Source organism: Scophthalmus maximus, chromosome 1 (genome assembly GCF_022379125.1).
Source record: "Scophthalmus maximus strain ysfricsl-2021 chromosome 1, ASM2237912v1, whole genome shotgun sequence".
NCBI lineage: Eukaryota > Metazoa > Chordata > Actinopteri > Pleuronectiformes > Scophthalmidae > Scophthalmus > Scophthalmus maximus.
Genome location: NC_061515.1, coordinates 27,643,588 through 27,670,902, shown reverse-complemented (window position 1 = coordinate 27,670,902; position 27,315 = coordinate 27,643,588). Strand labels below are relative to the sequence as shown.

Here is a 27,315-nt window from a genome sequence, read left to right as displayed (position 1 = left end):
TGTAAGCATCATATCTTCATAACCATTGTTACTCATTCTGTTCATGTTATTGTTTTGTTTTTTTAAATCAAAGCTTCTGGAATAACGAAGATGCATGTGAATAGATGATCGTTGTTACAGGTCAACAGGAAGCATTTGGAATAAAAGGAAGATTCATCAAACCAAATGGGTTTCATCATGAGGGAGAAAGGGGAGAAGAACGGGGGAAAAGACAGAAGAAGCCAAAAAACAAAAAGCAAATGATGATGGCATGATGATGTGATGACACATCACGATTCTATGGGTGGGGAGGGGGGGTACGTACTTTCGGCAGCTAGCAGTCCTAGAAACAGCCGGACAGAAGAGAAACAACACCAAAGAAAGAAAGGCTGAGATTAGAGCAGGTTTACAGCCACTAGAGTTCAACACTTCACAAGGAGAGAACACAGAGGCAGAGAGGAGGCAGAGAAGAGGCAGGGTGAGGAAGGAAGGGAGGGGGGAAAGGAGGCAGAGGGGGTGAAAAGGGGAAAGAGCAGCAGCAGCAGAGACAATCAGCGAAAGCATTCAAGTCTAGGAATAATCGGCCAGGCTGCTGCGAGCATCTTCTGCACTAAACATATTTCAGTGACCGGCAGCATGTCTGGTGCCTTGACTGCAAAAATAAACCAGTCACCAGGAAGCATGACTGCCCCAGACTGCCGGCCTCAGCAGAAACAACAAACACTGTGACACATCTGTCTGCAGAGGCTGCATATGAAACTGAGCAGTGTGTGTAAAGCTTAGCTCCTTGCACTGATTCATTAGGGGGTGATGAGGCAACAAGTGCTGTTTTTTTTTGTTTTTTTTTTAACTATTTAAGACGAGGGCATGAGAGGTTTCTGTCTGCTGATGGGTGCTGGCAGGTACGGTCTCCTTATCAAAAGGAAGTGAAAGTTGAGGGCTGAGACAGGGAAGTGAAGCTCTTGGGCAACAGAGGAAGTCTCTCCACAGACAGCTGGAGATCACCATGAGAATAGAAAGACTAGAACAGAATAGAAACTAGAAAGCGAGTGTCCGCTCTGCTGCAGATACATGTTTCGGCTCCAGCCTTGGATGACACATACATATCCACACCTATTGTGGTGTACAAACAATACAAATGTATTTGTCTCCTCCTCCCGCCCACACCAGGATGAGAGTTGTGTTGTGGGATTTACCTGAGGAGGTGGGGTCATCTGAGAAGTCATGTAGCTCCTCTGGGGGGTCGCCATAGAAGGAATTAAATTTGTGGCTGGAAACAGCGGCCAGAACTGCACCCTGGGATACAGAGTAGGGAGAATACAGCTATTACTCCATGTGGTGGGGAACATTTACATGCTTTTTCTGTATTTTTATATAGGGTTAGGGATATTTTTTTGTGGCGCACACACAGAACCGACAGCTAGCGCACCGTGAGGGAATATTCGCTGATTGGATTAAAATTGCTTAGTGCCCCTTTAAGAGGACAGGGCTGCGAAGTATCTTGGAAAACATTTAACAAGAAATTAATGTGGTTTAGTGACTATACGCAGCTGCACGGTGTGTGGGAGGTGACACTTCCTCTAATCTCTGATCTTAATCGTGCTCAATCTACGCGTAGTTTAACACCAACGCCGCGCCGACCTTCAGCTTCCTCCTGGCGTTGAACTTCCTCAGCTGTTCCACGGTCTCGGGCAGGTGGATCTTGTAGGCGTACCTGTCCCTCTCCTAAACACACACAGAATGGCCACGTAAGCACAACGCTGTAACACAATGCTAGGGGACGTCAGCATGTGCTCTCATGTTCACACACACAAACACACACACACACACACACACACACACACACACACACACACACACACACACACACACACACACACACACACACACACACACACACACACACACACACACACACACACACACACACACACACACACACACAGAGATATTAGGCGAGTCGCAGAACGGATGTGAAAGCAGAGGTGTAGTTCCAAGCAGAAGGAAGTGGTCTCGAGTCCGCGACCAATGTTTATAAGTTGATTGTCAATGCTTATTTCAGTAAGACATTGATTTTGAAAATTCATTTTAATTACTATGCAAGGGAAGATCAAAACCTATAGCTCTCAGCCAGAGTTTAATTCTAGTAGTGGTGTGTCAGTGTGATCTTGCCTTCAGCCAGGGGTGGTTGAGGGCCTCGTAGACGGTGATCCTCTCGGCGGGGTCCAGCATCAGCATGCGTCTCACCAGGTCTTTGGCGCTCTCCGAGATGTGGGCCCACTGGCGCGGGTTCATCTGGACAAGTACACACAAGGTTGTACGGGGAAAAGAAAAGGAATTGTGTGTCTTTTTTCTTTTTAAATCATGGCTATTTGGAAATCCTTGTTTATAATATCACAGTCTATGACGGTATGGTTTGACCAAGGTTCAGTGTTGGTTAGATTTTATTCTGCAAAAATAAAAAGGTGTCCATTTAGCATCTGCTTGATGGACGACACCACGGTGTTATCCACCACGCAGTGACTGCAGCCGCCGCAGATTGGTGAACCAAGCAGGAAATTCATGCTGCTTTTTTCTTTTTTTTTTAAAGAAAGGAAACCTCACTGATGCTTAATACCATTGTCTGTGTCTCCAGTTCTGAAGTGATGTAGCGCGCACACACACACACACACACACACACACACACACACACACACACACACACACACACACACACACACACACACACACACACACACACACACACACACACACACACACACACACACACACACACACACACACACACACACACACACACTTTCACTGAAAGGTCACTGCGACAGTGATGACCTTCAACTCAACCAGGGTGTTTTTGTGAGTCATTTTCTAACCTTGTATTTCCCCTTAATGATGGCCTCAAACAAGCGCTCCTTGGTGCCGTAGAAAGGCAGGCAGCCTGACAGGAGGATGAAGAGGATGACGCCACATCCCCACACGTCCACCGGTTTGCCGTACGGCTCCCTCTTCACCACCTCGGGGGCCATGAAGTGGGGGGTACCGACTCGACCTGGGAAGAGCAGGGAGTGAGGAGCAGTCAATTAGAGATGCAATGTTAAGTGTTGGTGGAAATCTGGAAAGTTAACCCGTGTGAACTTTGTGAACATACACAATGTCAAAAAAAAGTGAAAGATTCCTTCTGTTCACACTCAAAATACTTCTTTTCTTTTTGCTCTTATCTTACTATTTTAATCATTTTAAAATGTATTTTTGTTTTTTCTGTTCTCATCTGTAACATTTTTTACTTAAAACTATCAACAAAACTACTTTTGATTGTTTCCTCTAGTTTGGCTTCAAGTCTTTATTTTCAAATTGTAAAGCATCTTGTAACTGTGTTGTGAAAGGTGCTAAATAATTAAAGTTAATTATTATTATTATTATTATTATTACAGAAAATTAAAAAAGGCTTTACCGTTAAAACAATTGTCAGAAATGTATAATTTCATAGATTTAAGTGTTTAATAATTTACAACATAATACCCATCATGTTTTTCTCAGTTATGGAAGAAAAAGCATAAACTGTCCCACTATACCTCCAGCTACTAATCCAGACTCTCCCAGCTGTATCGCCACTCCAAACCCTCCGAGCTTGACCGGAGCAGAGTTCTCCTTCGAGGCCAACAGCACACAGTGAGGCTGCAGAGGAATAAAAGAGACAAGTTCGTCAGTGAGTTTATGGTTCATACATATATATATATATATATGTATATTTATTTCAAATGAGGGACAATCCCAGAAGGACATCAGTCACCTATTCTGTACTGAACAAAATCAACCAGCTATGAGCTAACGTGATCATGACCAATTAGTTGTATTTTTTTTTGTTTTTCACTGATGGACAGAAAAATAAAAAAATTAATTGTTTGCATTCAACGGTAACTGTGCAGAGCATTGCTTTGCACTTTTCTGTGCAAAAGTGCATACATGTTCTATTGCTGGTTAGCGAACCACAGTTTCACATTGACGACTCACGTATACAGACAGGAAACAGTTCACACCACTTGATTCAGTGGCCGCATAATAAATAATAAACCATGGAAGTGCATGATTGTTTAATGACAGGTTTTTAATGACAAGCTGATGTCGAATGAATTTATTAGGCACTTACACAGGAGGATTTTTTTTCTTCCTACAAAACCTTGAAACTTTAAACTACATTAATGGCCATGCAGAAAATCTGCTTAGGTGATAAATGTACGTATAATAAAACAAGTAAAGGCTAGAGAAAAGACAGTAAACTGTTTCTTTAATTTGTATTTGCACTTGGATGATCGGTGCAACGTTGTTGTCAACAATGTAAGTGGTTAACACACTTTAAACCCTTTTCGCAAAGAAGTTTCAGGGAGAAGAAGTTAATGAAAAACATTTGCTTTGTGCTCCACGGTAAGTAGAACCTATTTTAGAGGGCAGCAACACGTTAAAATGTATTTTCTCAGTCTCGATTTGGACTATGTTGTTATTAATGAGCTGATAACAGGTCTTAGTTTGTGAGATGACCAGCAAGTGTGCTAAAAAACAAGCTTTTGGGAAATGTAATGAATACTTTCGGAGAGGGAGAAAGCACACGTACTGCATCCGCTCCTGACTAGATCACTGATCCGTGCATGCCATATTAAAATTAAATTTGATCCTGAAAGGGATGAGGAGAGCTGCATGACAGATGAGGCTCATGAACATGGTGAATGTGTGAGCGCTGCCGCTGATGGTGGTGGGGACACTTCCTGCCATCACTTCTCGTAATTGGGGAATGGAGGGGTGTGGCGGAGGTTGACGGAGGCGGAGCAACATCAGAGACAAGGAGAGAGAGAGAGAGACTACAGGAGGCAGAAAGAAGAGGACCAGCAGACTAAACAGTCATATATGTGAGGGAGTGAAGAGAGTAAAGCAATAAAGAGAGGACAAATACAGAGAGAGACTCAGAGCTGAGGAGGAGGACGACGACTGGGAGAAGCAGATGCTATCTGAGAAGATATGAAAAAAAAAAAAGAGATTCAGAAAAAAAAAAAAAGAGATTCTGCAAGATTCAGGACTCATTCGGAGACTGAAGAGAAAGGTGAAGATAAGAGTGCGAAGGACAAGGATTGCAGTTTTATCATATTTTATCAGTTATACATCTCAAGTCTTACTGAACAAATTTCCCAGCGCCTTTGACGTTTGATGGAGGCGAACGCACGTCCGACTGCTGTGCCTCGCTCACCTCTCCGCACACGCGCACGCGTTTAAAGTGCAGCTGTGCTGAGCCTCTGACAAGAGGGAATTTTGATGGTGAGTGTTGAATCCAAACATCTGCTTTTGTAGCAGTCAGAGTGTGGCTGGTGTTGGGTGAGCGTTCATGTGTAGCTCCGTTGAGGAAACGGAGATTCAGAAATGTGCTAAATATGCATGAAACTCCCACTCGAAAAATGTTATACGTTATACTTTAAGTAGGTGGCAAATTTGTAAATCTTCGTTTTCCAGAATAGTCAATGGCCTGTGTCGAGAGCTCTTTCACATGGGGCTGTACCTTTTTAATTATTGCGGTTTCCATTTCACAAAACCTCAGTAGATTACCTTGTGGATGTGTGACATGAGGGCAGTTACTTTTAATTTTGCCTGTTTTTTCCATTTTATTTGTTACGTGACAATGAACTGAAGTTTTTTTCCCCTCCCTTCTTTCTCAGAGCCTGATCGACAACCCTGAAGTTATCACACCTCGGACACAATGAACACCTTCTCCTCGACCACTTCTTTCCCCTTCACTCTTTCAGCATCATCCAACTCCTCTCTTCCCCCTTCCTCCTCTCCTTTCTCCACCTCCTCAGGTGTCTCCCCCAACCAGACTAGTTGTTCATTAGACGACAGGAGCCTCCGACTGCTGCTGGTGGTCTTCTACTCGCTCATCTTCCTCTTTGGGCTCGTGGGTAACCTCTTTGCAGTGTGGGTCTTCCTTTTCTTACACTCGAGCCGCAACTCTGTACGAGTGTTCCTCATCAACTGCGCTGTGGCCGATCTGGTGCTGCTGGCGTGTCTGCCCTTCAGGGTCGTCTACCACGTTAATGGAAACGAGTGGGCACTGGGTTCTGTGGCCTGCAAACTGGTGGGGAACCTGTTCTATATGAACATGTACATCAGCATCACACTACTGGGCCTAATCAGCTTGGACAGATACTTGAGGTTGAGGGGAAAGGGTAGAGCACGGAGGGGTTTGATGTTGCGGCTGTGGGGGCACAGCTGGCCGTGGAGCTGGGTCGCGTGCGCCGCTCTGTGGGGTCTGTCGCTGATGGCGCTGGTGCCCATGATTGCCACAGCCGAGGACAAAGAGAACAGTGGCCAATGCTTCCAGTTCAAGCAGCGACGCGTAGCCAAAGGGAAGGCCTACTTCAACGCGGTGCTGGTGGCTCTGTTCTGGTTCGTCTTCACCATGCTCGTCGTCTCCTATGCGAAGATCGCCTCGCAGTTGCTCCGGGTGTCACGGGACAAACCGGACCTGCCCAACGCACAGAAATACCAACGAACTGCCAAGAAATCCTTCTTCGTCCTCTTTCTGTTCACCGTTTGCTTCGGGCCCTACCACGCCTTCCGCCCCGTGTACATCCTCTCCCAGCTCAGTGAAAAAGTATCATGCGACTACTTGCGGCTGGTGGACCACACCAACGAGGTGATGCTCTTATTCTCCGCCTTCAATAGCTGCCTGGACCCCGTCATGTACTTTCTGTTATCTGGCTCCGTGCGCAAGACCGCACTGCAAGCAATTGGACACCGATTTGGAAACAGGCTTCTATTCCTACATGACGCGACATCCAACAGCTCGACGATCGAGTTCAGGCGGCCTGGACTGAACACCCCCTCCGTCACCCCGAGAAACAGCATCTGTGTCATCAACTCCAGCCCCTACCGCACGGGAGTGACTCTGCTGCCACCTACTGGCCAGTGCTGATCACAGGTTTGCCTGACTGCAAACAATGTGAAGCATGAACACCCGGGAAATAAATGACTTACATCTCTAACACAGGTCTGACTGATTCGCTAATTTTCTGTACAAATCAACAAAGCATTTATACATATACTGACTTATTGTGTCAAATAAATAAATACTACAAATGATTCTGTCCGTCTTACCTTCTAAACATCTGAGCTTAGTGGAAATTAACGGCTGTTATAAAATACCATATACACAGAACAAAGAATGAGTGACAGGTCAAGTCTGTTAATTTAACCGGACTGAAAACTAACCAGACTCTTTCTGAATTGTCCCGATTGTGTTAAGTCCACCCATCTGGCACTCGGAGGAATGGGTGGGTGTAAAAAACAAACACCAGCACTAATGAGCAAACCCCCCCCCCCATTTCACCCAGGTTTGACCTACAAGCACACACACTTATTAGTTTTACACCGCAAACAAGGCTGCGGTGATCCCTTTGTGGGCTGTGTTGTCAAATGGCTGGTGTGTGTGTGTGTGTGTGTGTCTGTGTGTGTGTGTGTGTGTGTGTGTGTGTGTGTGTGTGTGTGTGTGTGTGTGTGTGTGTGTGTGTGTGTGTGTGTGTGGATCAAGGGGCTGGTTCAGGACTGCTCCATCTGGTCTGTTGCTGTTTGCTGCCCGTGTTAGGTGGCTAATCCTGCAGGAATCAGTGGTTGATGCTAATCTGACTATAAGAACTCCTAACAAATCCAAACTGCCAGTTTGTCATGCAACCTGGGGTTTTGCCAGGACACTTGTTTTGCAGCGTCGTGGGGCTTACAGGTGGTTGGACTGAACACAAGCTCTTTCTACAGTTAATATAAAGAGCAAAGGTCAATGGAAGTGTTTTTCTGGGAAGCGGCATAATGCTTTCGAACTTTATCTCTCCACAGACAATGTAGATAACGTCTTCTCAGAACGAAACACGATCGGTCTGTGCTATGCAGCACATTTATTATGCTGGTTATGCAAAGGTTTGGCATTTCCTGCCCTCTGCTGTCACCGGTTTCGGTGGCTTAGCCTTTGACACATGGGAGAGGGCTCACCTTTACATCGCGATGAATCACATTGTTGTCGTGGCAGTATCGAAGTGCCTCCAATATCTGCCTCATGTAGTGGCTGCGTTGACAAAAAGCGGAGACAAACGAGGAGATCAATCGGCAAATTGTTTACTCTAAGCCTTATTAAAACGTCAAAAGGTTCAATCTGCAGTTGCTCGACTGCGCGCGCGTCCTACCTGGCCACTGCTTCGCTGTACACGAACCCGGCATCTGCTCTCTTCACTATTTCAAAGCACAGGTCTGCTCCATCCATACTGAAGAGTGTGAAAGGAAGAGGGAGAAGTGATTAGAAAATTAGTTTTTTATGAATTATAGACAGTATAAACCGTTTACATAAGAGCGGATAAACTAGCAAGTCTCAGAACGGTGTTTAAAACGAAGTGCATAAAACAACATTCATTAGGGAGCCGTTTTATGGCCTGCTGTCACTGGCATGAACACAGAGGCACTAAATTTTCATTACAGCAATTTTCAGCCGGTACAGTCTCCGGGGAACATTGGAGAAGCTACAGGAGACAGATTTAGATCATAAAGTTCGCACGGAGGAACAAATTAAGCAGGAAAGTTGACTCAAAGAAAATTTGATTTACAGCACATGCCTGAGGAGAAGTAGAGAGCTCTGCTGTGGATTTAGATTACATGTTCTTGCTCTCAAATTCTCACATTTTATTCACAACAAATGTGCAACAGTAGGTCTGAAACCACAAAACCGAGGGGGCTAGTAGTGTTAGGGGTAGGGTGTGAAATTAACAGCAGTAGCCATCTGCTGGTTAAATTTAGTCTTTGGCTGTTAAATGTGTCTACTTTCCACTCACTGAGTTGTTACCGGCTTTGGCATCTACACACCGCTTTCTACTCTAAAAACTATTTAGTGGATCAAAAAGAAACAGCATCAGGATTGCGCGACCGTGGAAAAGAAGAAGGAGAAGAAGAAAAGGTGTTTCCTGCACTGGTTGGGACCATACATGAAAGACACTAAATCAAACCTTGAAACTGTTTGAAGTGCACGACTGATGTGCGAGTACATAATGCATAGACTGCGTACACTCACAATTCAAAGACCATGTAGAGCATGCCGTCCGAGCTGTAGGTCTCCAGCAGCTCCACGATGTGAGGGTGTTTGAGCATGTGGCAGATGCTGGCCTCTCGCTTCAGATCTGGAAAACAGAAAATGAAAAGGGGGAGTACGGTGAGATATTGTTCGCATCCGACAAACCCTATAATCCAAATTGGTCGCACTTATTTTCCTTCTATCCTGGACGTAGAGGATTCACTGTGAGGTTGAGGAGGAGGGAGGATTTGAAACTGCTTTCGAATCTAAAACGAGTTTCATTAAGATGTTGTGACGTTAGATTGTGATAACAACTCAACAACCACACGCCATAAAAAATACAGTCTGGGCAGAACTAAGATTTTGAAGTTATGGATGTCTGCCTTGTTGGAAGTGGTTCAATAAAATGTAATCATTATTTTTATTACTGCTGAAACGGTAGAATGTGCCATAAAGAGAATATACCAAACAAATATGAACCTAAAGTCAGATAGTTTGGGCGTGAGAAAGCTCCCTGTTGGTAGTTTGAAAGAGAAAAACGTCTATTCTGCTGAGAGAGGCTCCTTTGCGGTTGGTGGGTGTTTTAGTAAATCTTCCCACATTCCTGGGAGTTAAGGAGATGGAAGGCGACGAGGACAAAACCCAGCATGCCACCTTCCTCCTTTCAAAACCCCCATGATGGGCCAGGGCTCAACTGCACCAGCAGAGGGAGTAACAGAGCGGTTCCTTTCCAGACTGATGGACACATGTCGGACAGACACGGGGCAAAGCTGACGAGATTGGTATCGAAGCGCAGGCCTGGACTCGTTCACATCGGCACTGCACTGAAAACACAATTACAACTGTGGCATCCCCCCGTCATTTGACTGCCTCGTTAAAGAAAACCATAATGAAGTGAAAACACTGCTCAGGGGCGACGGTCTCTCGTCCATGTGAAGGAAAGGAAGCGCACAGAATGACCTGCAACTGGCGAGACGAGCGGTGAGACGGCGACGCAGACTGCTGAGGCAGGCCGACGGACATAAATGTGCAGTTGTCGAGCACCTCGCTCTATGAAAACCTCATTTACACAGTATGCTCCCCATCTGCAAGTTAACTGATCTTCATGTGTGCGCGCGCGTGTGTGTGTGTGTGTGTGTGTGTGTGTGTGTGTGTGTGTGTGTGTGTGTGTGTGTGTGTGTGTGTGTGCGCTCATTGTGCCGTGACAGCCCAGGATCATTACGCAACGCTGAGAAAATGACGCCGTGTCCCCAACTACAGGGCCCCCTTTCTCCTGCTCCTCTGCTTTCATTATTTCTCTCCTCTTTTACGCTCGCCCTTGGCCCGTCTCATCGAGTATCTATTCTTGAGCTCAACAATGATGCCCAGTGTCCGCGCGGCAAACAAGGACACCACTCAGACAAGAGGGAGGGAGCTCCAGAGGCCTGGTCCCGGTCTGAGTGAGACCAGTGCCGCTCGCTGGGGCAAATTAAAAAAATCACTCCGGAGTGTGTGATGTGACACATGGGGGAAACGATCTGGTCATTTGCTTGGTCATGGACTGTGTCTCTAAAGCCGTTTTCAGTCACGCACTGAACATTGTCCGCCGCACATTTTCTGGAAATTTTCCTGCCGGTTCCGTGGTAACATTCCCGGAAAATGTCCGAGTGAGGATACAGAGGAATATGCAAAATAAGTTCCAGAATTTTTCATTTTGGTGTGAACGCAAAGAAAACGTATAAACTGCATCTTTAATGTTGAGACTTCTCACTAGTTTCCATCTTCATTCACCCTTAAATTCTACAAATGCAGAAACGCACGCGTTTAACTCGCATTAACGCACAAACTCTTGATTATACAATTTATCTTTTTTCTTTTCTTTTTTTTGTCCAACTCTCTGATGCAAATGTATTCATACATAATAACTACGGATGTTTGTTATTCAGCTTGTAGCTCAGACCAGCCAGCAGCAGCAGCTCTCCATTTACATTTCACTCACATTTATGCTGATGCAGATTCGTTCTTAATAAGCTGAAGTATACGGTCTGAGGAAACCACTCACCGAACATGGCTGCACTCCAGGTCTATACCTCGTCACTTGGAGTGGACACTCGCTTATTTCTTCTCTCGAGACATCGTGAAATGCCCCGATTCTTCCACTGTCACAGATTGAGCTTTTATTTTTACATTGATATGAAACAGTAGAACCAATTTGCGCCCATAATGATCACCACTACTTCTATATCCCTCAGGACAATTCTTGTCCTTAGAAATAAACCACACGCAAGCGAAATGTTACCAAGCTTGTTCCAACTGACCAGTAACCACAAGGTGAGTCGAGCTGCTCATGAAATTAACAGCAAGAAAGAATGCCCTTCCACGTGGGTGGTTTATTTTTTCGGGCGATTAAATTTGGACTCTGGATGTTGATTGACAACACACTGACCAAAGTTATTTAGAGCGTAGACTTTGGTTTGGGAAACACTTGTGAAAATCTCCTTTTGGTTTCTCTTCCCGTAGGTCATTTCCTTGTCTTGCTGTTATTGGCTGCCGCACTAATCTCTGACTGGGACCTCACAGATGGCACAGAGTGAACGCCAACACACACACACACACACGCACACACGCGCACACACACACAGGCACACACACGCACGCACACACACGCACACCTATGATCTGTGTCCATCTCTCTCGCTTTCTCTCATAGACACACACTCACAACACACAGCATGACAAAGCACAAAAAACCACATGGTGAGACATGGCATGCACCGATATCACACAGACTCACCATCACAACCTAACACGCACGCACACAGACCATCACATTATTCCTCTAGGTGCAGCCTGTGAAACAGTATGTGACATATTTGGACACTTGCGTGTGACTTGGTGTTGGATATCAGAGCATTTTCAGATTATTCCCAACATCCCCACAGGGCGTGTGGGGTTTTGCATTACAGAACAGGAAACTGTTCTCGAGTTAGTTGAAAGTAAGTCCGTCTAAACCAGTGATTCTCTGCGACTGACCCAATCCCAGGCCGCAGTGACGATCCTCTCGTGTCCTGATTCTGTTAACCCAACCCATCTGGCGCTTCGAGTGCACGACGACACCCGTGAAGATTTAAACGCGGCCGCCACAGTTGAGGCCGTGTCTGCAGTGTGTTGCTCACCCTCTGTGCTGAGGCCCGGGCTGGAGGTGAAGCTGGCCACATCGACGATCTTTACGGCAAACTGCTGGCCCGTGTCCCTGTTGATGCAGCGCCTCACCACGCTGAAGGGACCCCTGCAAAACACACACACACACACACACACACACACACACACACGCATGCTGGAGTTACAAGCACAAATCTCAGTGCATATATGATTTCTCAAATTCAAACAAAGGGGATAGCTGCCACTTAGCTGAAACACATGTCCACATAATCACACGCACACGCCGCTCCGAGGGCAATGGGCAGACACAGTACTGTTTTAGAGAATATTGTGGATTTGCAGAGGGTGGTTGGCTACGCGTCGTAAACCTCCATCCTCATGCCAGTGGGAATTATAGAGCAGTGGTGTGCTGCACGGCTGTAAAAGCTAAAATAAAAGCTTTATTATAGAGACCTGAGCGAGAGAGACCTGCCCTTCGATGTTTATTTCTGTTGAAACGAAGGAGTTTCATACGGAAGCTTTAGGGCACGCTATCCCATCGCGCGTCCAACGGTCACCCTCACGATTTTGAAGATGGACACAATTGTCCAGCAATGATTTCTAATGGAACTCGTATGTCCCAGGAAACAAGACATTTGTTAAATGCATACGTGTTTAATTGTGTTAAGAAAACTCACACTCCATAACTCTGTCTCATAAAACAACACGTGTTTGCTTTATCTGAATCTCAAACCACATTATGTGGTCTTGTTTTCCGCCTGTCTTGAAGAACACTGTGGGTAAAACAAATAAAAAAAATAAAAAAGCATCATGAGTTACGATTTGAAGTTGAAGTTGGACCTGTGCTTTTATTAACTAGTTGTTTTTTTTAAAGTGTTATAGACTTGGTTGATAAACGTCATAAAATACTTCACACTCAGTGGGTAAAAAAGAAGCGGGCAATTCCAACAGTACAAGTACCCAACAAAAATTAAGTTCAGAGGTCAGCGCGCTGCAGCGTACAAGTGCATGTTTTTATCCTTGCCATGAATTAGCCACAATAAAAAAAGTATTTTTCCACATCAAGAGTCCCTTAGTATATTTATTTTTTGTCAATAAAATTTGCCTTTGCACCAAAAAGCAACTTGTGGGATTTTCTGCACATTTATTTCCAAACAGACTCCCTTCCTGCGTCTTTTCCCCACATCGTCCCAGTTTCAAATTCCACATGGGTTGAGACAATCAATGTATTGTGTTCCCTTTAGATGCAATGTTTTTGGGTACTAGCCTACGCAAAATTGCTTTATCTCCCCACATGAAACATTTGGTATGTTCACTTTGCATTTCTGTTGCATCCTTCTTCTTTTAGAAGTCCGCCTGAAAAGGAGGTTTAAAGCGAGTCTCTGTAAGCAGTTTATGAGAAGAGTGCATTCGCATGACGTCAGGCAGATTCGGAAAACAACTCCTCTCGCTTCCTATCAACAGAGGTGTGGGATGTCAGACCATTCAGGGAAAATCTTTCGTCTTGTGAATTTAATCCCACACAATATATATATATATATATATATATATATATATATATATATATATATATAAAACTCTTGCAACTAAAAGCCATTAATGAATGGGTTTTTCGCTGTAAATGTGTTGTAATTTGTTTTTTAATAAATTCTCATTCATCAAACGCATAAAATAACGACATGTCTTTTTTCTTGATGAATGAGAAACCACTAATCAGATATTGTCTTTGATTCATTTTCTGGTGAGTGAGTAGCAGATTAAATAGTCATTAGACAAAATCATTACACACTGGTTTGTCGAATACAACCCTGGACCTCGCTATACTCATTTAATTAGCATTCACACACACACACAAACAAACCACACACGTGCCACTCCACACAGGTCCAATCCATGTAGAAACTATTATACCTTTTATTTCCTTCGTCTCACAGATTTAGTTAACAGCTGTCGGCACGCCAAAGCACCAGGCGTGAGACTAAATCAGTAGCGGTGGCGGGAACAAACACAGAAAACCGAGACATTTGCACTTTTTCGGTCTCCTGGCTCACTGAGAGTCACACACACACACACACACACACACACACACACACACACACACACACACACACACACACACACACACACACACACACACACACACACACACACACACACACACACACACACACACACACACACACACAAACACACACACACACACACACACACACACACACACCCCTGCCGTGTTGCAGCTGTCTCTACTTATTCCGAAGTCTACAATACTCAGAGGCAGAACCAATAGCACTGGAGACACACACACACATATATACAACCAGACGACATGAGCACACACACACACACACACAAAAAAGGCAAAGTGTTGTCGATTAACAGCCGCTGCTTTAACTGAATTAGCTAATGAACTTGCCCGACAATGCCAGAGTCAAAGGAACAGGAGAAAGCTATCCAGTTTAAAAGCGGCGGCGGCGGCTGATTCACTCTCACGTTTGTCGCTCACATCTGCTGTAATGATTAACCCGGACAAAAGCGGGCAGCACTCGGGACAAGCGTTAAACACAACACTACTTCCCTTCAGAGTGCGCAGGAATCCTGCAGATGATCTGAAAGCCCCGCTGACCTTTGCCCCTGCTGGGTTAATGTGCTGGAGCAGCTGTGTTTCCCATCAAAAAGAGGGGCTTGCTGCGGGTGTGGGGTGCTACTTGAGTGCACGCCGGAGCTTCTGACGCCCCCGCTCTAACCCAACGGTCTTTTCACATCTGTGTGTGACTGCTCAAGGTCTGGAGTCGAGTCAGGGGCTTGTAACCACATGGATACAAATGATGCGGCGGGGGTGAGGAGGCCATCTTGGCACCGATCTAATGTGTGTCAACAAAACCCATTACCATCGTGAAGCAACGAGGTGGGGTCGGGTTGAACCTGCCGGGTTCTGTGCATCAACCCCGTCTGTAAGCGTGGCCGTAAATTCAAAAGGAGCTGCATGATGAAGAATCAATTCATGTTCAGTTGTGCGTTATACGTGAAAAGGGGGCTGGGGCCACGAATACATGTGAATGAAACGCAAACATTAAATGACCATTCATCCCTGTGCAGTAGAAGAGCTCTGAAAGAGGCTTAAAGGTGAGTCAGTGGATTTGAGAGGGACTGACATGTAGTGTGAGGCTGCATGCTGCACTGACATCACCGCAGCTGTGCTGAGTGGGCTCATACAAAACCGCCCACACATGGCTCACATCCGACAGCGGCGCTCATCAAACATTAGGCCCGAAGTGGCAATCTTTGCAGAGTGCTCATGGGTCCATTTCAGCTCTCCCCTCCTTGCGAATCAGACGGTGGATGTTGGGCTAGATTTTTTTTAACATCCATGCTGCCCCCCCCCCCTCTCTCCTGGACACATCTGTGGCTGCAGACTGAACAACACCGGTGATGCTCTCCTGAGAGCAACGATCTTTGCTTAAAGCAGCACTTTGCTCTTTAGCTGTAGCCAGCAGCTAGCGTTATTCACTCAGTTAGTTTGTACCATTAAAATTGGGGGGGGGGGAGATGTTGTGCAGCTGTGAGATACGGTTTGTACGAGTCTATCAGGTTTGCAAACTACTGGTGCTGCATGCGCTCCAATGCGGATGCAGGTAGACTGCATCGTATCTGGTCTTGTCACCTGGCAAATTATCGTCAGTGGCATTCAGTGACAAGCCAATAGCGCGATAACTTTCTCCACACCATCATTAAATCTTTATCTGGAAACCTCATTTCATTAAGCAGACCGCACTACGAACACACAATGCCACTTATTAGTAATGACTCAATAATCTTCCTGATACAATCTGAGAGCTTAAAGAATCTGAGCTTGTGATGATGCCGGTGGATACACACACCGACAATTGTCTATTAATAAGATTTCGCAGATGTACGTGCACTGAAAGCGAACAAATCAAGTCCATGAAAGTGATCTTTGCAGATTAATTCCAGGATAAGCACCGTTTGCCCTGCTGCCCGAAACTGAGCCGACGTGCAAACTGCACAGCGGTTGATTTAACAAGTTCACCAAAGTTCACTGCTATTCAACCGTAGTCTTTGAATAGTCTGCTCAACACTAATCCAGAGCGCTTCCTTATGCAAATGAGGGAAACAACCCTTTGAATATTAGTGGGGACATTAGCATTCAGGTTGCAAAGTGAAATTTAGAGCAAAGACACCCTGAGGAAGTTCTAAAGCTTAGGCAGTTAATCCTCTCCTTATACATAAATCAGACGAGAGTCCAGGTTTGCAGAGTCTGGCCTTGTAGTGGGAAAGAAGGCTTCAACTTTACACAATCCATTCACAACTATTGATCCGCTGTGTGTGGAGCTGGAGGTAGAAGAACTGTACATGGAAGGGAATGGAAGGTTTTCTCATCCACCACAGAGGCCCAACTTAAACTCAATCAAGCCCTAAGCAAACTGGATTGGATCCATGTCAAAATCTAAGGAATTACTGTCCCATGCCCCATCATCTCACCAAGTTTCGTGTAAACAAAAATTTCTACAGAAAATCAAACAAGCCAACCAACTAGCAAACAAAACAGGGGTGAAAACACAACCTCCTCGGTGGAGGTAATGATGCAAAACCTGGCTCTTGATACCGTCCTCTACAAAACAGATGGGAATATGACACATCTAATAATGTGATACTTTGGTGATCTCAGCAGGAACTCAGTGCTCCTGCTGCAGGACACTTCAGCTGAGCGGCTGCCTGCCGAGCTGGGGGCCTGAACCCTGGGTTTTCCAGCTGAACAGTCACTCCAGCCTATTTACAGACACGAGGGGAACAGAATATTAGAAAGATATAATTTGCAATCCAAAATATGCGTAAATCACGTAATCAAAGTTATGACAGATGGATTAAAAACTGACTCGATTTCAGCAGAGATTATAAAGATTGTACCTAATAATAAGGTTTTCTCTAATGTGCTGATGATTTAATATTTCTGTATTCATTTCTGAGTTCTGTATTATGTAGACGTCTGGGGGCAGCAACTAACAATTTCATTTTTCATTATTGATTAATCTGTTGACTATTTTTTCAATTGATCAATTAGTGTTTAGGTCCATAGACCGTCATAGATATTGAGTTTAATGTCACAGAGACACAAATAAAACAGAAAATATTCACATTTAAGAAGCTGCACTAAAAAGATGAATCGAATATGGTTGGAGATTAATTTAGTAGTCGATTTCTAATCGATTAATTGTGGCAGCTCTAAAGACTTAATCTTGCTTTCCGCGAAGTTATGATGAGCATTTTACACTATTTCCTATTGCATCTGACAAACCAGTCACCATGATCAGGGCTATATGAAATGAATAATTGTGCCTCGTCTATTTTGCTAGTTGAACCTGCTCGAAGAGACAACTAACATTTTACTTTGATTGTTTACTGTAAATAATAAGACCTCTAAAAACTCAAAAACAATCAACGAGATTTAGATGTTGTCAGAGCAATTGAATTATCCCACACAAAATAAGCCAGAGGACTGATCACTTCATTGCTTCGGAGTGAGTCGCACATCCCAATATCCCCAGCTCTAATGAGCACCGCAGGGCCGATATTAAAGAGCACTGTGACAATTGTGCTTCTTGACATGCTAAAATCCTACTCACACACAGTCAAAAAAAAAGGGGGGGATTCAATTGCTTCAGCGCTTTTGCCAACACTTCAACTAAAAAGCTGAAAAATCCCAAGGGCTGCGGTGAGTAAATTATGTTTGCATCACATCATTGTCACATATTTACTATGCAAACTTCACACAGTGAGCACATAATGAGCAGGGTCGGCCTGCGCAGCCCGGCGCCTGCTCAACAGCCCGTGTCCTCTTTCACTGCAGCTAATCCAGTCAGAAGTTGAATTGACACCTGACCCGTCTGATCTTCCTCTATTGAAATAAGGCCAGTGTGACCACTGGGGAGTAGGATGAACATTTACATGCATGAGCTGTAAAATCAGACGCAGTCCGTGTCTGTGTGAATCTTTATAGCAATGCTATACACAGACAAGTTCTTGCTGCTGCTGTGCAACTATAAGCCCCAAATGCATCTGGGGTCCAACTTCTTGTGCTTTGGTTCTGACAGCATACTAAGCTGTCTGCGCTGCCAGCAACACTAAAGCGCATATTTTCGTCGGAAATAATGAGTAGAACAAGAGGATCCCGGGGGACAAGGAGCGTCTGCCGTGGCACCTCTGTTTGTATTCACCGTGCCGTGAACGCAAGCTTAGCCCATGCAATCACAGAAACTGGTTACATGGTGAAAAAAGCCAATCAAAGGGACAATGCGAGGAAAATGAGATGAAAAGGGAAATTTCAGGTTATATCAAGTGCACAACTTTGTACACATTTTTTTAAATGAAATTACCAACCGTCTTTCAGTGGAAATCCCCCTAATCATGACTGCCTTTACAATCCAAGTTTGAAGGAGGATGATGAGCCATCCCCGATGCTCTCAATCCCACCCAGCCAGGCGGCCGCTCTCCGCCACAAGCCGATCAGGGACAATAATAGACGACTTCACTGAGCAACAATAGGAGACTGAAGGAGGGTCGGGCCGGATAATAGGGTTTATGTACAAGTTTAAAAGGCGCCGAGGTCAAAGGTCAGTGAGAGACACGCGAGTAATACAACGGCACCAAGCTCATTCATTAACGTGACGCAAGAATTCACCATGAAAGATCGGCAGTGGGTAAAGGACAGAGTAATTACTGCAGATATATAAACAATTTTTGACTTAGTGTGCCCTGATCAGTCACTGTTGATGAAACATTCATCTCAATGCCAGTCTGTTAACACCGCATTCTCCAGCACATATTTCATGTTGCCTGGATATTTTCTGAACCAACAACAAAGTTTCCAATTCAGTCAGAGTCTTTCTTCTTGAGGTAAAGGAACATGGGGAAAAAATCAAATTAATTTTACCGACATTATATTAAACCATTTCCCAATGAACTGACAAATTGTGGTCCTGCCTTCAGTCAATTTGGTTTAATTCTGGTTTCCCCCCCTATACATTTCAAAATGTCCCGGCTTCTGATTCGAGACAAACTTAGGCTAAAATGCAGGGAACAGGAATATCTTCTCACCGGAGAAGACAATAATGGAATATGGGTTTTATGTCGGTTCCCTGTGGCTATATTAAGCATTTCAATTTCAAATTTTTAGGTTTTTAATTAACATCCTCCGTGTCCACTGCTTACAGTAGTGCTGACAGTGAAACATGAGGTTAAAAACACCAAAGTGGGAGAATGCTGCAGTCAGTGTCTGCTGGCATTATTTATATCCTTAGCCTCGGGGCCATCCCATTCCCAGCTCCACTTGTCTCCATTGATCTGCCTCAGCCTCCCTTCCCTTCCAACCTCAGGGCTTAGGGAAAATGACCCCCCCACCACCGCCACTTCCCTCCTACAACACATCCCGAGACACCCGGACTCAACACACTTGATCCATCAACTGCAGTTTCACAAAAGAACTGGCAGGATAAGAGGGATTTCCCGTGGCATAAATGTGGCATCTTGATTCTCTGCTAGAGCTTAAGATGCGCTCCAAGACTATTGTTCACTCATGCATTACTCTGCTACGGACCTGTCTGGACTGTGTAACCACACCTTCAACACCGCTCGGCACACGAGCCTGGGTATATTTACCTGTAATGATCACAAATGAAAAAACAGAATGAAGAAGATGACATAATTACACAGCTTTTATGGCTTAATTCCACTCATCTGACAACTTAGGTGGGTACTACTCTCCCCCCCAAAAAAGGTAAATATTGTTTGACCCAGGCCTGCAATCGAGCAAAGTGAATCAAAATAGGAAAACACACTTTTCCATCAATCATTCACAACAGCTGGAGGATACAAATAAAATATCTCCTCTTTCCTGTATCAACCACATTAGGGGATGTGCGCTGCCTGACAACAGCACTAACTCTCGTCTTTGGCTCCTTGCATCCGTTACTGGGACTCCACTCCACGGTAGCCGTCCTGGACCAGCCATCAATTAGCAGCCAGGGCAACAGGAAGTCTCGGGATAAAGAACAGGGCCTGAGGGTCCGGCGAGGAGCGTGCCTCTTTGCCCCACGACGAACTTAATGGACGCTCACAGACCTGCAATGAGTGGAGCGTGCATGGGGGAGGGGGGGAGGGGACTTACTGGTAGCCCAGGACTGGGATGGGGCCCTGTCAGCCTTCCTGTCTCAACTTCCAGGAGTAGTGGAGGAGCCATGTCTGACCACACTGAAGCGACATGCAAACTGTGGCGATGTACAATATGAACCTTTGCATCTTGTGGTTTTTGAATGTGCTTCTGCTGATCTCCTGCCCTTTATGAAAACATACTTATCTGACACCTTCACTGAGTGTTTGACCAGTCTGCCTGAATCCGTGTGCAGGTATGTGCTCCTGTCAAAGAGGGGGATTAGAAGAAGGAGAAATCCTGTCTTCATCCTGCGGAGCACTGAACATATGCAGCCGTGTGATTTCCTCCACATGCCCCACGTATCGAGTGACAAGTCTGCCAGACACTAAGCGTCATCAGCTGCATCGAATGGCAACAGTGAAGAAATATTGCAGACACATATTCCCAGCCAAGTTCACGGCTGATGTGCGTCCCTCCCTATACTCGGTCTTGGCTGCAGGGGAGGTCATGATGTTGCCAAGCACAGTCCCCTTGTTGCTAATGCATTGTGAATTCGTGTGGGTTTATAGTTATATATTCCTTTTTTTTTTTTTTTTGCACTGCATTTTGAAGACTAACCTCACTTTCACCCACTCAGTGAACTTTCCCCCCTCGGGCCTACACACACCTGAACTGCACAGATTTGATCATTTGCCCCTTGCAGCTGTGATGTGTGTGTGTGTGTGTGTGTGTGTGTGTGTGTGTGTGTGTGTGTGTGTGTGTGTGAGTGTGAGAGTGTGGCAAAGGGGAGGATAATGTAACCCCCCCCCCCCCAAAACAAAACACACAAATCAAATACCATTAATAAAAAGATGGGATATGCATGGCAGTACTTACTTCCCTATCACCTCGCACAGCTCGTAGACATCCTCGAACAGCACGTCGTCGTCCGCCATCGTCATGCAGGTAGACGAGGATGCTCTCCCCAGGAGGATGTGCAGGGAGGAATCAATAATAACGTGTGTTTCTCTCTCTCTCTCTCTCTCTCTCTCTGTCACTGTTGTGCCCGAATGGACACTGCCGGTGATTTAACTCCCCTTCCCCGAATGTCAGTGTCAGGGGGAAGAAGAAGAAGGGAGGAGGGGGGAAAAAAAACAACTCACTCGAGATGTTACCCTGCTAGCAACATTAGCTGTCGTCCGAGGCTGTCACTCGGCGGCCCCACCTTCACCAGTCCCCCCCGGCGGTGGGCTCGGCTAGCCAGCGAGCTAGCTACACGGTGTCCACGGAGCGGACCCCAGGGCGTGGAGATGTCCTCGCTCGTTCGTTGGCAGAAAAAAAAAAACACCCAAGCCCACTTCGCATCGCCTCGCCTCCGCGCCGCGCTGCTTGGATACCGCCCGATACGAGGGACTCCCCTCGGCAACATCCGACGGACACTTCCCCGCACCGCACCGCACCGATGTGCTCCCCGCACCGCAAGCTAACGGGGCTCTGGGAGGGGGGGGGGGGATGGTCGACTAGCAGGTCCAAATATAAGCTAGCTGTCGATGGAATCACCGGTTGGGGCTCCTCGCGCCGCGTACACCCAGTTGTATCACCGATGGCTTATCCCGCCGCAGACGTAATGTGAGCGGGCTGCAGAATTCTCCCTAGCTCCCCGAGCCCAGGTGGAAGACCTTCGCGTTCATGTCGACAGCGGCCCCGGTGCACGCACACCGTCTGCAGATGTTGAAATGAAACCCGTATTTCCACCGTGTCGCCCGCCGTTGCTCCGGTTCCCGTGCTGGCTCGGATGCTGGCCGCCTTTGACTGGCTGCTCCTCAGACTTCCAGAAATGCCAGGCCCCTCCCTCTATCGCCCGGGAAGCTGGTCCAGACCAGAGCCAAAATGGCCGCGCCACGAGCGGGCCCCCGGTTCGCGTTGCAGCCGTCGCTCGAGCCAAGAGGGCGCTCGACGGGGGTTAGATTTAGGCGCAGTTTCCTAATCTCATCCAACGGTTGCATCCAGCGTTTCACGCGCAGGCGTCGACCATCCAAAGCCCATCACCTTACGTCAGCCTTTCCCCTGCTTATCTCCATCCTTTCAACATGCAGTTTCATTCCTCCCTAAATTTATTACCTCTGTCGGTAATAACTTATTATGACACATTCTGCATGTCAGCCACACGAATATCCAGGTGTATTTTCTCACACAGAATATCGATGAGAGGGGGGGACATTGCAATTTGCAGTGATTCCCAAATCCCCATGGGTCGTGAGGGAGGTTCCCTCAGCAAAAAAATGAGAGGCATCGTAGTGTCTATATTATTTCACTAATATGATTCAGACAATGGGTTAGTGATGCGGATGTGTGCAATATGATTATAAACTCTGACTGCCTTAATTTGTATGATTATCTGATCTCTTTCATTGGAAAAGGGCAACATTTTAGCAATAGGTTCCTCAATGTTTTAGTTGCTTTACTTCCGTGTGATCTGTCTGCTGGTGCAGGAGTTCCTCTGGTGCAGGTAGCAGGTGCGGGGACGCAGGTGGAATTTCCTCAGGTGTGGGAGGATAAACCCTGAGATGGGTTGATGATGCCCTCTAGAGGTGATGGAAGGAATCACGAATCACCTCCCCAGAGACGCTGGGAGTCCCATCGCTCCATTTTGAACATCCTGTAAATGCAGCACAGTGTATTTCAAAGCATGAGATGAACTGAAACTGAAATTATTATCTGTTTAAAAATAAAATCAATGAGAAGTTCTGTTCTGTCTATTGTTATGCTGTGTGAGTTACCAATGTAAGATATACTTGGTGTGTCTCCAGTGCAAGGACCAAATGCAAATTCAAAACAATAACTAAGAAAAATTAAAGCTTAGAATAAAATGTCTCAAGTTTACTCAGTTGTGCAGCTGGAGATACACAATTACATCTGTTGCCACTAGAGGACCCGGTTCTCTAATGCAATCCTTTGCAGTTACCATGGTGCTGCCTGCATCCCTTCTGTTCACGCTCATCATCCGAGAGCTTCTCCCATTGGTTGAAGCCCACCAGCAGGCACCAATATCGCGATTGGCTGATGATGTGGTCATCATACTGCATGTATGGCAGTGTATGTGCTACTGAACAGTCCACCATGCAAGGTGCTTGCAAAACATATGAATGCACACACACACACACACACACACATACACACACACACACACACACACACACACACACCCCTGCCGTGTTGCAAACACTGGGGCAGAAACAAATGCATGTGGAGGAAAGTGAGTGAGGTCAGTAAATGGGAAGGAAGAATAGAAAGAAAATGGGGCGACACCATACATTGGGAAGTATAGAAAAGTGCACAGTTTCCATGGTAACTGGGAGGGGCACCGTTTTAGTGGTTGCATGTTGCAGTTTGTTAAACGTGCACACAACTACGGAGGCCGGGAGCTGACATTGGCGCATGTGAGTTCGTCACGACATCAATATTCTCAAAATAAAATTCCTTTGTTTAAAATAAAATTGTCCTTTCAGGGGTCGCTAATTAAAAAGCTTATTTTTTATTATGTGTGTGCATATTTATTTCTGTATCCCGCCGTGTTTTTTATTTTCTTTCGTTCACTAATTGTGTATACAAACACATTTAATGTTTGCTTTATTGTGAAAAATTCAATCCTGGCTGAAATTAATAAATAAGAAGCCCACTTCCTGTTTGGACTGATATGATTGGCTGATTCTAAGCGCGCAGACTCATGGGAAAGCGCGATGTTCAAATTTGTTTCCGGTTTCCTTCGGGTACGCTAGAAATGGAGCCACCTCCTAACGGGTAAAACTGTACTTTCTTATTTCATACTTAAAAAAATATACTGTTTTCTAAAGAATCTTTCCCTTATGACAACAAAGTGGCTCAATTTGATCGACTGGGAATGTCGCCGGCTCCTTTAGACGCGACACTATCCTCTGTTGTCCGTATGAGGAGACTGCCGAACCAAACAACAATCAGTAATCAAGTAGTTTAATGTTTCTCAACTTTTCGTGAAACATGACAAACTTGTAAATTGCTATACGAGACATTTTAATTCTTTAGCGTCCGCTATTCAATTTGGCATATACAGTATAGCACGGCTGCCTCTGTACTAAATCGAAATTTCACAGTTTGTTGTTTCTGCTCTTGTTATTCAGTCGTCTTCCTCCAGATTAACACAGAATCCCATATCAACACATTCAGTGTGTTATGCTCAACTCTGCTGACAAAGCGACGTTTTATCGAACGGATCTCGGAGCTTAATGATGTCTCTTAACGTGACAGAAGTGTATCCTGACAGTGGTTTGTCTTTACATTGTTATTGTGAGGGGAATCTTGAGGAAACAGCTGCAGCGTGTTTGCACAGTTTTGGTCAATGTAGGCTTGTTGTTTCTAAATAAACATTCATTCAAGTGAGGCCAGCTGATTTATCTAATGTGATACTTCTATACTATATCTTGTTTCCTCTCCACATGGGGGTTTATAAAAGTGTCAATTTCTTAATATAAGAGAACAGGGTTTAGAAAACAGTAAATGCATGAAGGGTATTTTGAATCTCTTGTTTGTCCAAAAAAGCAATGCAACAAGAAGAAGAAACTGATGTTGTGGTGGTCTGTGTGTGATTTTTCAGTGTGGTGAGGACTCCCCTCAACAGCGTCGTGGTGCAGAGGAGGAGCAAAAGCAAGAGCTACCGGCTTTCTTACCGAAGCTGCCTGGGTGCCGCCTCCCGGCTCGGCTTCACTCCAGCGTTGACGGCACGGCGGCTCAACACCAGCAGGAGAGCTCCAAGGTCACGCAATATCAGCGTGAGTCAATCCGATCCATTGTTGTCCATGTTTTCTTTATCTAATCGTTGTTCACTGTTAAACATACATGTTGATTTCTGTAGAGAGAGTGGAAACAGTGTGTTTATCTCCTCCGCCTTTCCCTTGCCATAGGAGAAGGTGAATTCAGAGCAGTTGGCCTTGCTGTTGAAAACGGAGTGGAGGCTGTCGTACGTGACTCCTCTGTTTAAGTTCCGACACACTCAGCTGAAGAGCTACTCCAGGCAGCTCTCTGCTTTTATTGCTGCGGAGAAGCAGCAGGGCCTGGCGGTGGACGTGGAAGGATCGCAGAGCGGCTTCAGGGTGTCTTTCTCTGTGGTGCAGGGAATGACGGAAACGGATGATGATGCAGAGACCGTCCTCATACAGGTGAGCACATATATTGCATATTTTCTACTCTGGAAAAATAATGCACCTCGAGATGCAGCACTTCAAGATCCGAAAGTCAGCCAAATCATTGTGGTTTAGACCAAGTAGTCATACTTGGCCTTAAAAAATTAGTCTTCAACTAGTCCTTGTAATGTTAATGTATTTGATCATTGGTGACTAAAAGACTGATTACAACTAAGCACACGGTACACTAGCAGTATCGCTCCAAAACAAAGGTAATGGGTAGATCCTGAATCTTTTACCTCCCAAAAAGAAAAGACTGTTTTGTATTGTATTTGTGTATTCTGCCTGGTATGCCCTGTGAGAGACCAAAACTGCACATTGCTGTTTGTAACTGTTACCTTTTTCCCCACAGATCCACACAAACCCTTTGTTTGCCAGGCAGGACGAACCCCAGAGGTCAGTGTGGAGTGGCTTGCTGACATGCATCAACGGCAACACGGATTACCTGCACTCCCTACCAAAAGACTTCATCTGCCTGCCGCTCTTTGGCTGCAGTGGGTCCGAGGTTCTCACCACTTTGGTCAAGTCCTGGTTCCAGCAGGCGTTCGACTGCAGCTTTGGGCCCCTGGAAATCAGCCATACCAGTCTTCAGTGGCTGGTGGCGTTATGGACTAACTGCCACTCTGAATCCGGCATTCAGCAACTCAAGATGATTTGGACTCTCCCAGTTGTGCCACCGCTGCAGATCACCTACACGGTTAACCCCCAAGACGCCTGGGAGCTGTGGAGCAGCGTAAGGAGGGATCCACAGGAGGAAAACGAGGGAGGGGAGGCGGGGACTAGTATTGATATTAAGGAGGTGATGCGGTTCGTGCAGGGGCTGAAGGGCCACTTCTACAGACATTTCAGGCTGGATCTGTCGTCAGGAAGTCTGAAACAGGTCTCGACGGCGCTGGGATCAGCCAAGTATAACGGCAGGATCAAGGTACGACTGTTCTCAAAGTTTTTCACAAGATACTTTTCACTTCTCAGCCTTTTTACCAACACGCAGGGAAAGATGAGTGTTGTACTAATATTTTTTTTCTCTGTCCTTTCAGATCTCCAACAGCAGATACATGATCACCACCCTGACACTACTGACAGAGTGTGCCCTCCTCAAAATGCCCATCTAATCAATGAAGACTTTGAACTAACAGGAAATGCAATATTGCAACAGTTCCGAGTTGCTGCCTGGAAAGACTGAACACGCAGCTATATATTACAGCCTTCTTTTTATTTTTAACCATGCAAAATTGTCTTCTTTTTTTAAATAAAAGTGAACATTCTTTTTACAACATGAAATGGAAATGCATTTTTTCCACAATATTATCTCCTTGTGTTCCTTTCAATTGGTTGTAATTATGTGTTTAGGGAAAAGTCCTTGTTTTCCAAGTTTACCATGTTAACATACTTTGTCTCCTATACTGGCAAACATGCTAAGATTCCACCCTTTCTTGTAAATACTGTACTGTATATATTTATGTCTAGCTATTTACATAATGTTGTCATTCATAATTGTAAATAAAAGTTTAAAAAAAAGTGTGGGTGATTACAAGGCTGACCATAACGTCCAGTTTGTTTTTCCAAGTCTTACTTGGTTAGACAGCACATCAAGATTTTGACTAGATTGAATAGGGTGACAGACATTACTTTTATATTTTTACATGGACGATCATTTTATTCAGGTTCCCTTTACTTAAGGCAAAAACTGGGTGTTTTCGTTCATCAACTCTTATTTTGCGAAAAACGTCCACCTATTCGCTCCT

The 27,315-nt window shown here is 45.3% G+C and overlaps 3 protein-coding genes and 2 long non-coding RNA genes across 20 annotated transcripts in view; 3 read left to right on the top strand and 2 right to left on the bottom strand.

The window, feature by feature from the left end:
* The window catches only part of LOC118301279 (peripheral plasma membrane protein CASK-like), a 35,669-nt gene extending 13,132 nt beyond the window's left edge, over positions 1-22,537 (bottom strand). Inside the window, exons 1-11 of one of the 11 annotated variants that reach the window (XM_035626650.2) lie at positions 21,252-22,537; positions 12,223-12,335; positions 9,068-9,173; positions 8,193-8,270; positions 8,002-8,074; positions 3,552-3,654; positions 2,853-3,028; positions 2,152-2,274; positions 1,621-1,704; positions 1,176-1,275; positions 305-322 (exon numbers count right to left, since the gene is read on the bottom strand). In XM_035626650.2, the coding sequence (XP_035482543.1) occupies positions 305-322; positions 1,176-1,275; positions 1,621-1,704; positions 2,152-2,274; positions 2,853-3,028; positions 3,552-3,654; positions 8,002-8,074; positions 8,193-8,270; positions 9,068-9,173; positions 12,223-12,335; positions 21,252-21,316 (1,039 nt within the window). In that variant the 5' untranslated portion in view covers positions 21,317-22,537. The remainder of the gene's footprint in view (positions 1-304; positions 323-1,175; positions 1,276-1,620; positions 1,705-2,151; positions 2,275-2,852; positions 3,029-3,551; positions 3,655-8,001; positions 8,075-8,192; positions 8,271-9,067; positions 9,174-12,222; positions 12,336-21,251) is intronic. The other 10 variants (XM_035626685.2, XM_035626694.2, XM_035626641.2 and 7 more) reach the window with 10 other exon arrangements.
* The window catches only part of LOC118301237, a 1,055,945-nt gene that overhangs the window by 272,578 nt on the left and 756,052 nt on the right, over positions 1-27,315 (bottom strand). The gene's annotated exons all lie outside the window — the stretch shown is intronic.
* On the top strand, positions 4,836-7,101 carry LOC118301315 (probable G-protein coupled receptor 34). Of its 2 annotated transcripts, XM_035626725.2 has the most exons (3): positions 4,836-5,071; positions 5,161-5,283; positions 5,679-7,101. In XM_035626725.2, exon 3 carries the CDS (start codon positions 5,720-5,722, stop codon positions 6,932-6,934), a length of 1,215 nt encoding a protein of 404 aa, XP_035482618.1. In that variant the 5' UTR covers positions 4,836-5,071; positions 5,161-5,283; positions 5,679-5,719; the 3' UTR covers positions 6,935-7,101. The 2 variants fall into 2 exon arrangements, with proteins under 2 accessions (XP_035482618.1, XP_035482609.1); XM_035626716.2 differs by having other exon boundaries at positions 4,836-5,283.
* LOC118301326 lies at positions 9,094-12,186 on the top strand. The gene is made up of 3 exons (XR_004790287.1): positions 9,094-9,205; positions 11,567-11,636; positions 12,090-12,186. It is a non-coding gene; the product is annotated as an uncharacterized LOC118301326 (long non-coding RNA).
* cenpl (centromere protein L) lies at positions 24,072-26,841 on the top strand. The gene is made up of 5 exons (XM_035635505.1): positions 24,072-24,155; positions 24,985-25,159; positions 25,292-25,546; positions 25,923-26,495; positions 26,608-26,841. The coding sequence occupies exons 1-5, from the start codon at positions 24,082-24,084 to the stop codon at positions 26,680-26,682; spliced, it is 1,152 nt and encodes a 383-aa protein (XP_035491398.1). The 5' UTR covers positions 24,072-24,081; the 3' UTR covers positions 26,683-26,841.

Coding starts and splice junctions, on each gene's coding strand:
- LOC118301315 (XM_035626725.2), top strand. CDS start 5,720: ATGAACACCTTCTCCTCGACCACTTCTTTCCCCTTCACTCTTTCAGCA.
- cenpl (XM_035635505.1), top strand. CDS start 24,082: ATGGGAAAGCGCGATGTTCAAATTTGTTTCCGGTTTCCTTCGGGTACG. Junction 25,547..25,922: donor CAGAGACCGTCCTCATACAG/GTGAGCACATAT, acceptor TTTTCCCCACAG/ATCCACACAAACCCTTTGTT. Junction 26,496..26,607: donor AGTATAACGGCAGGATCAAG/GTACGACTGTTC, acceptor CTGTCCTTTCAG/ATCTCCAACAGCAGATACAT.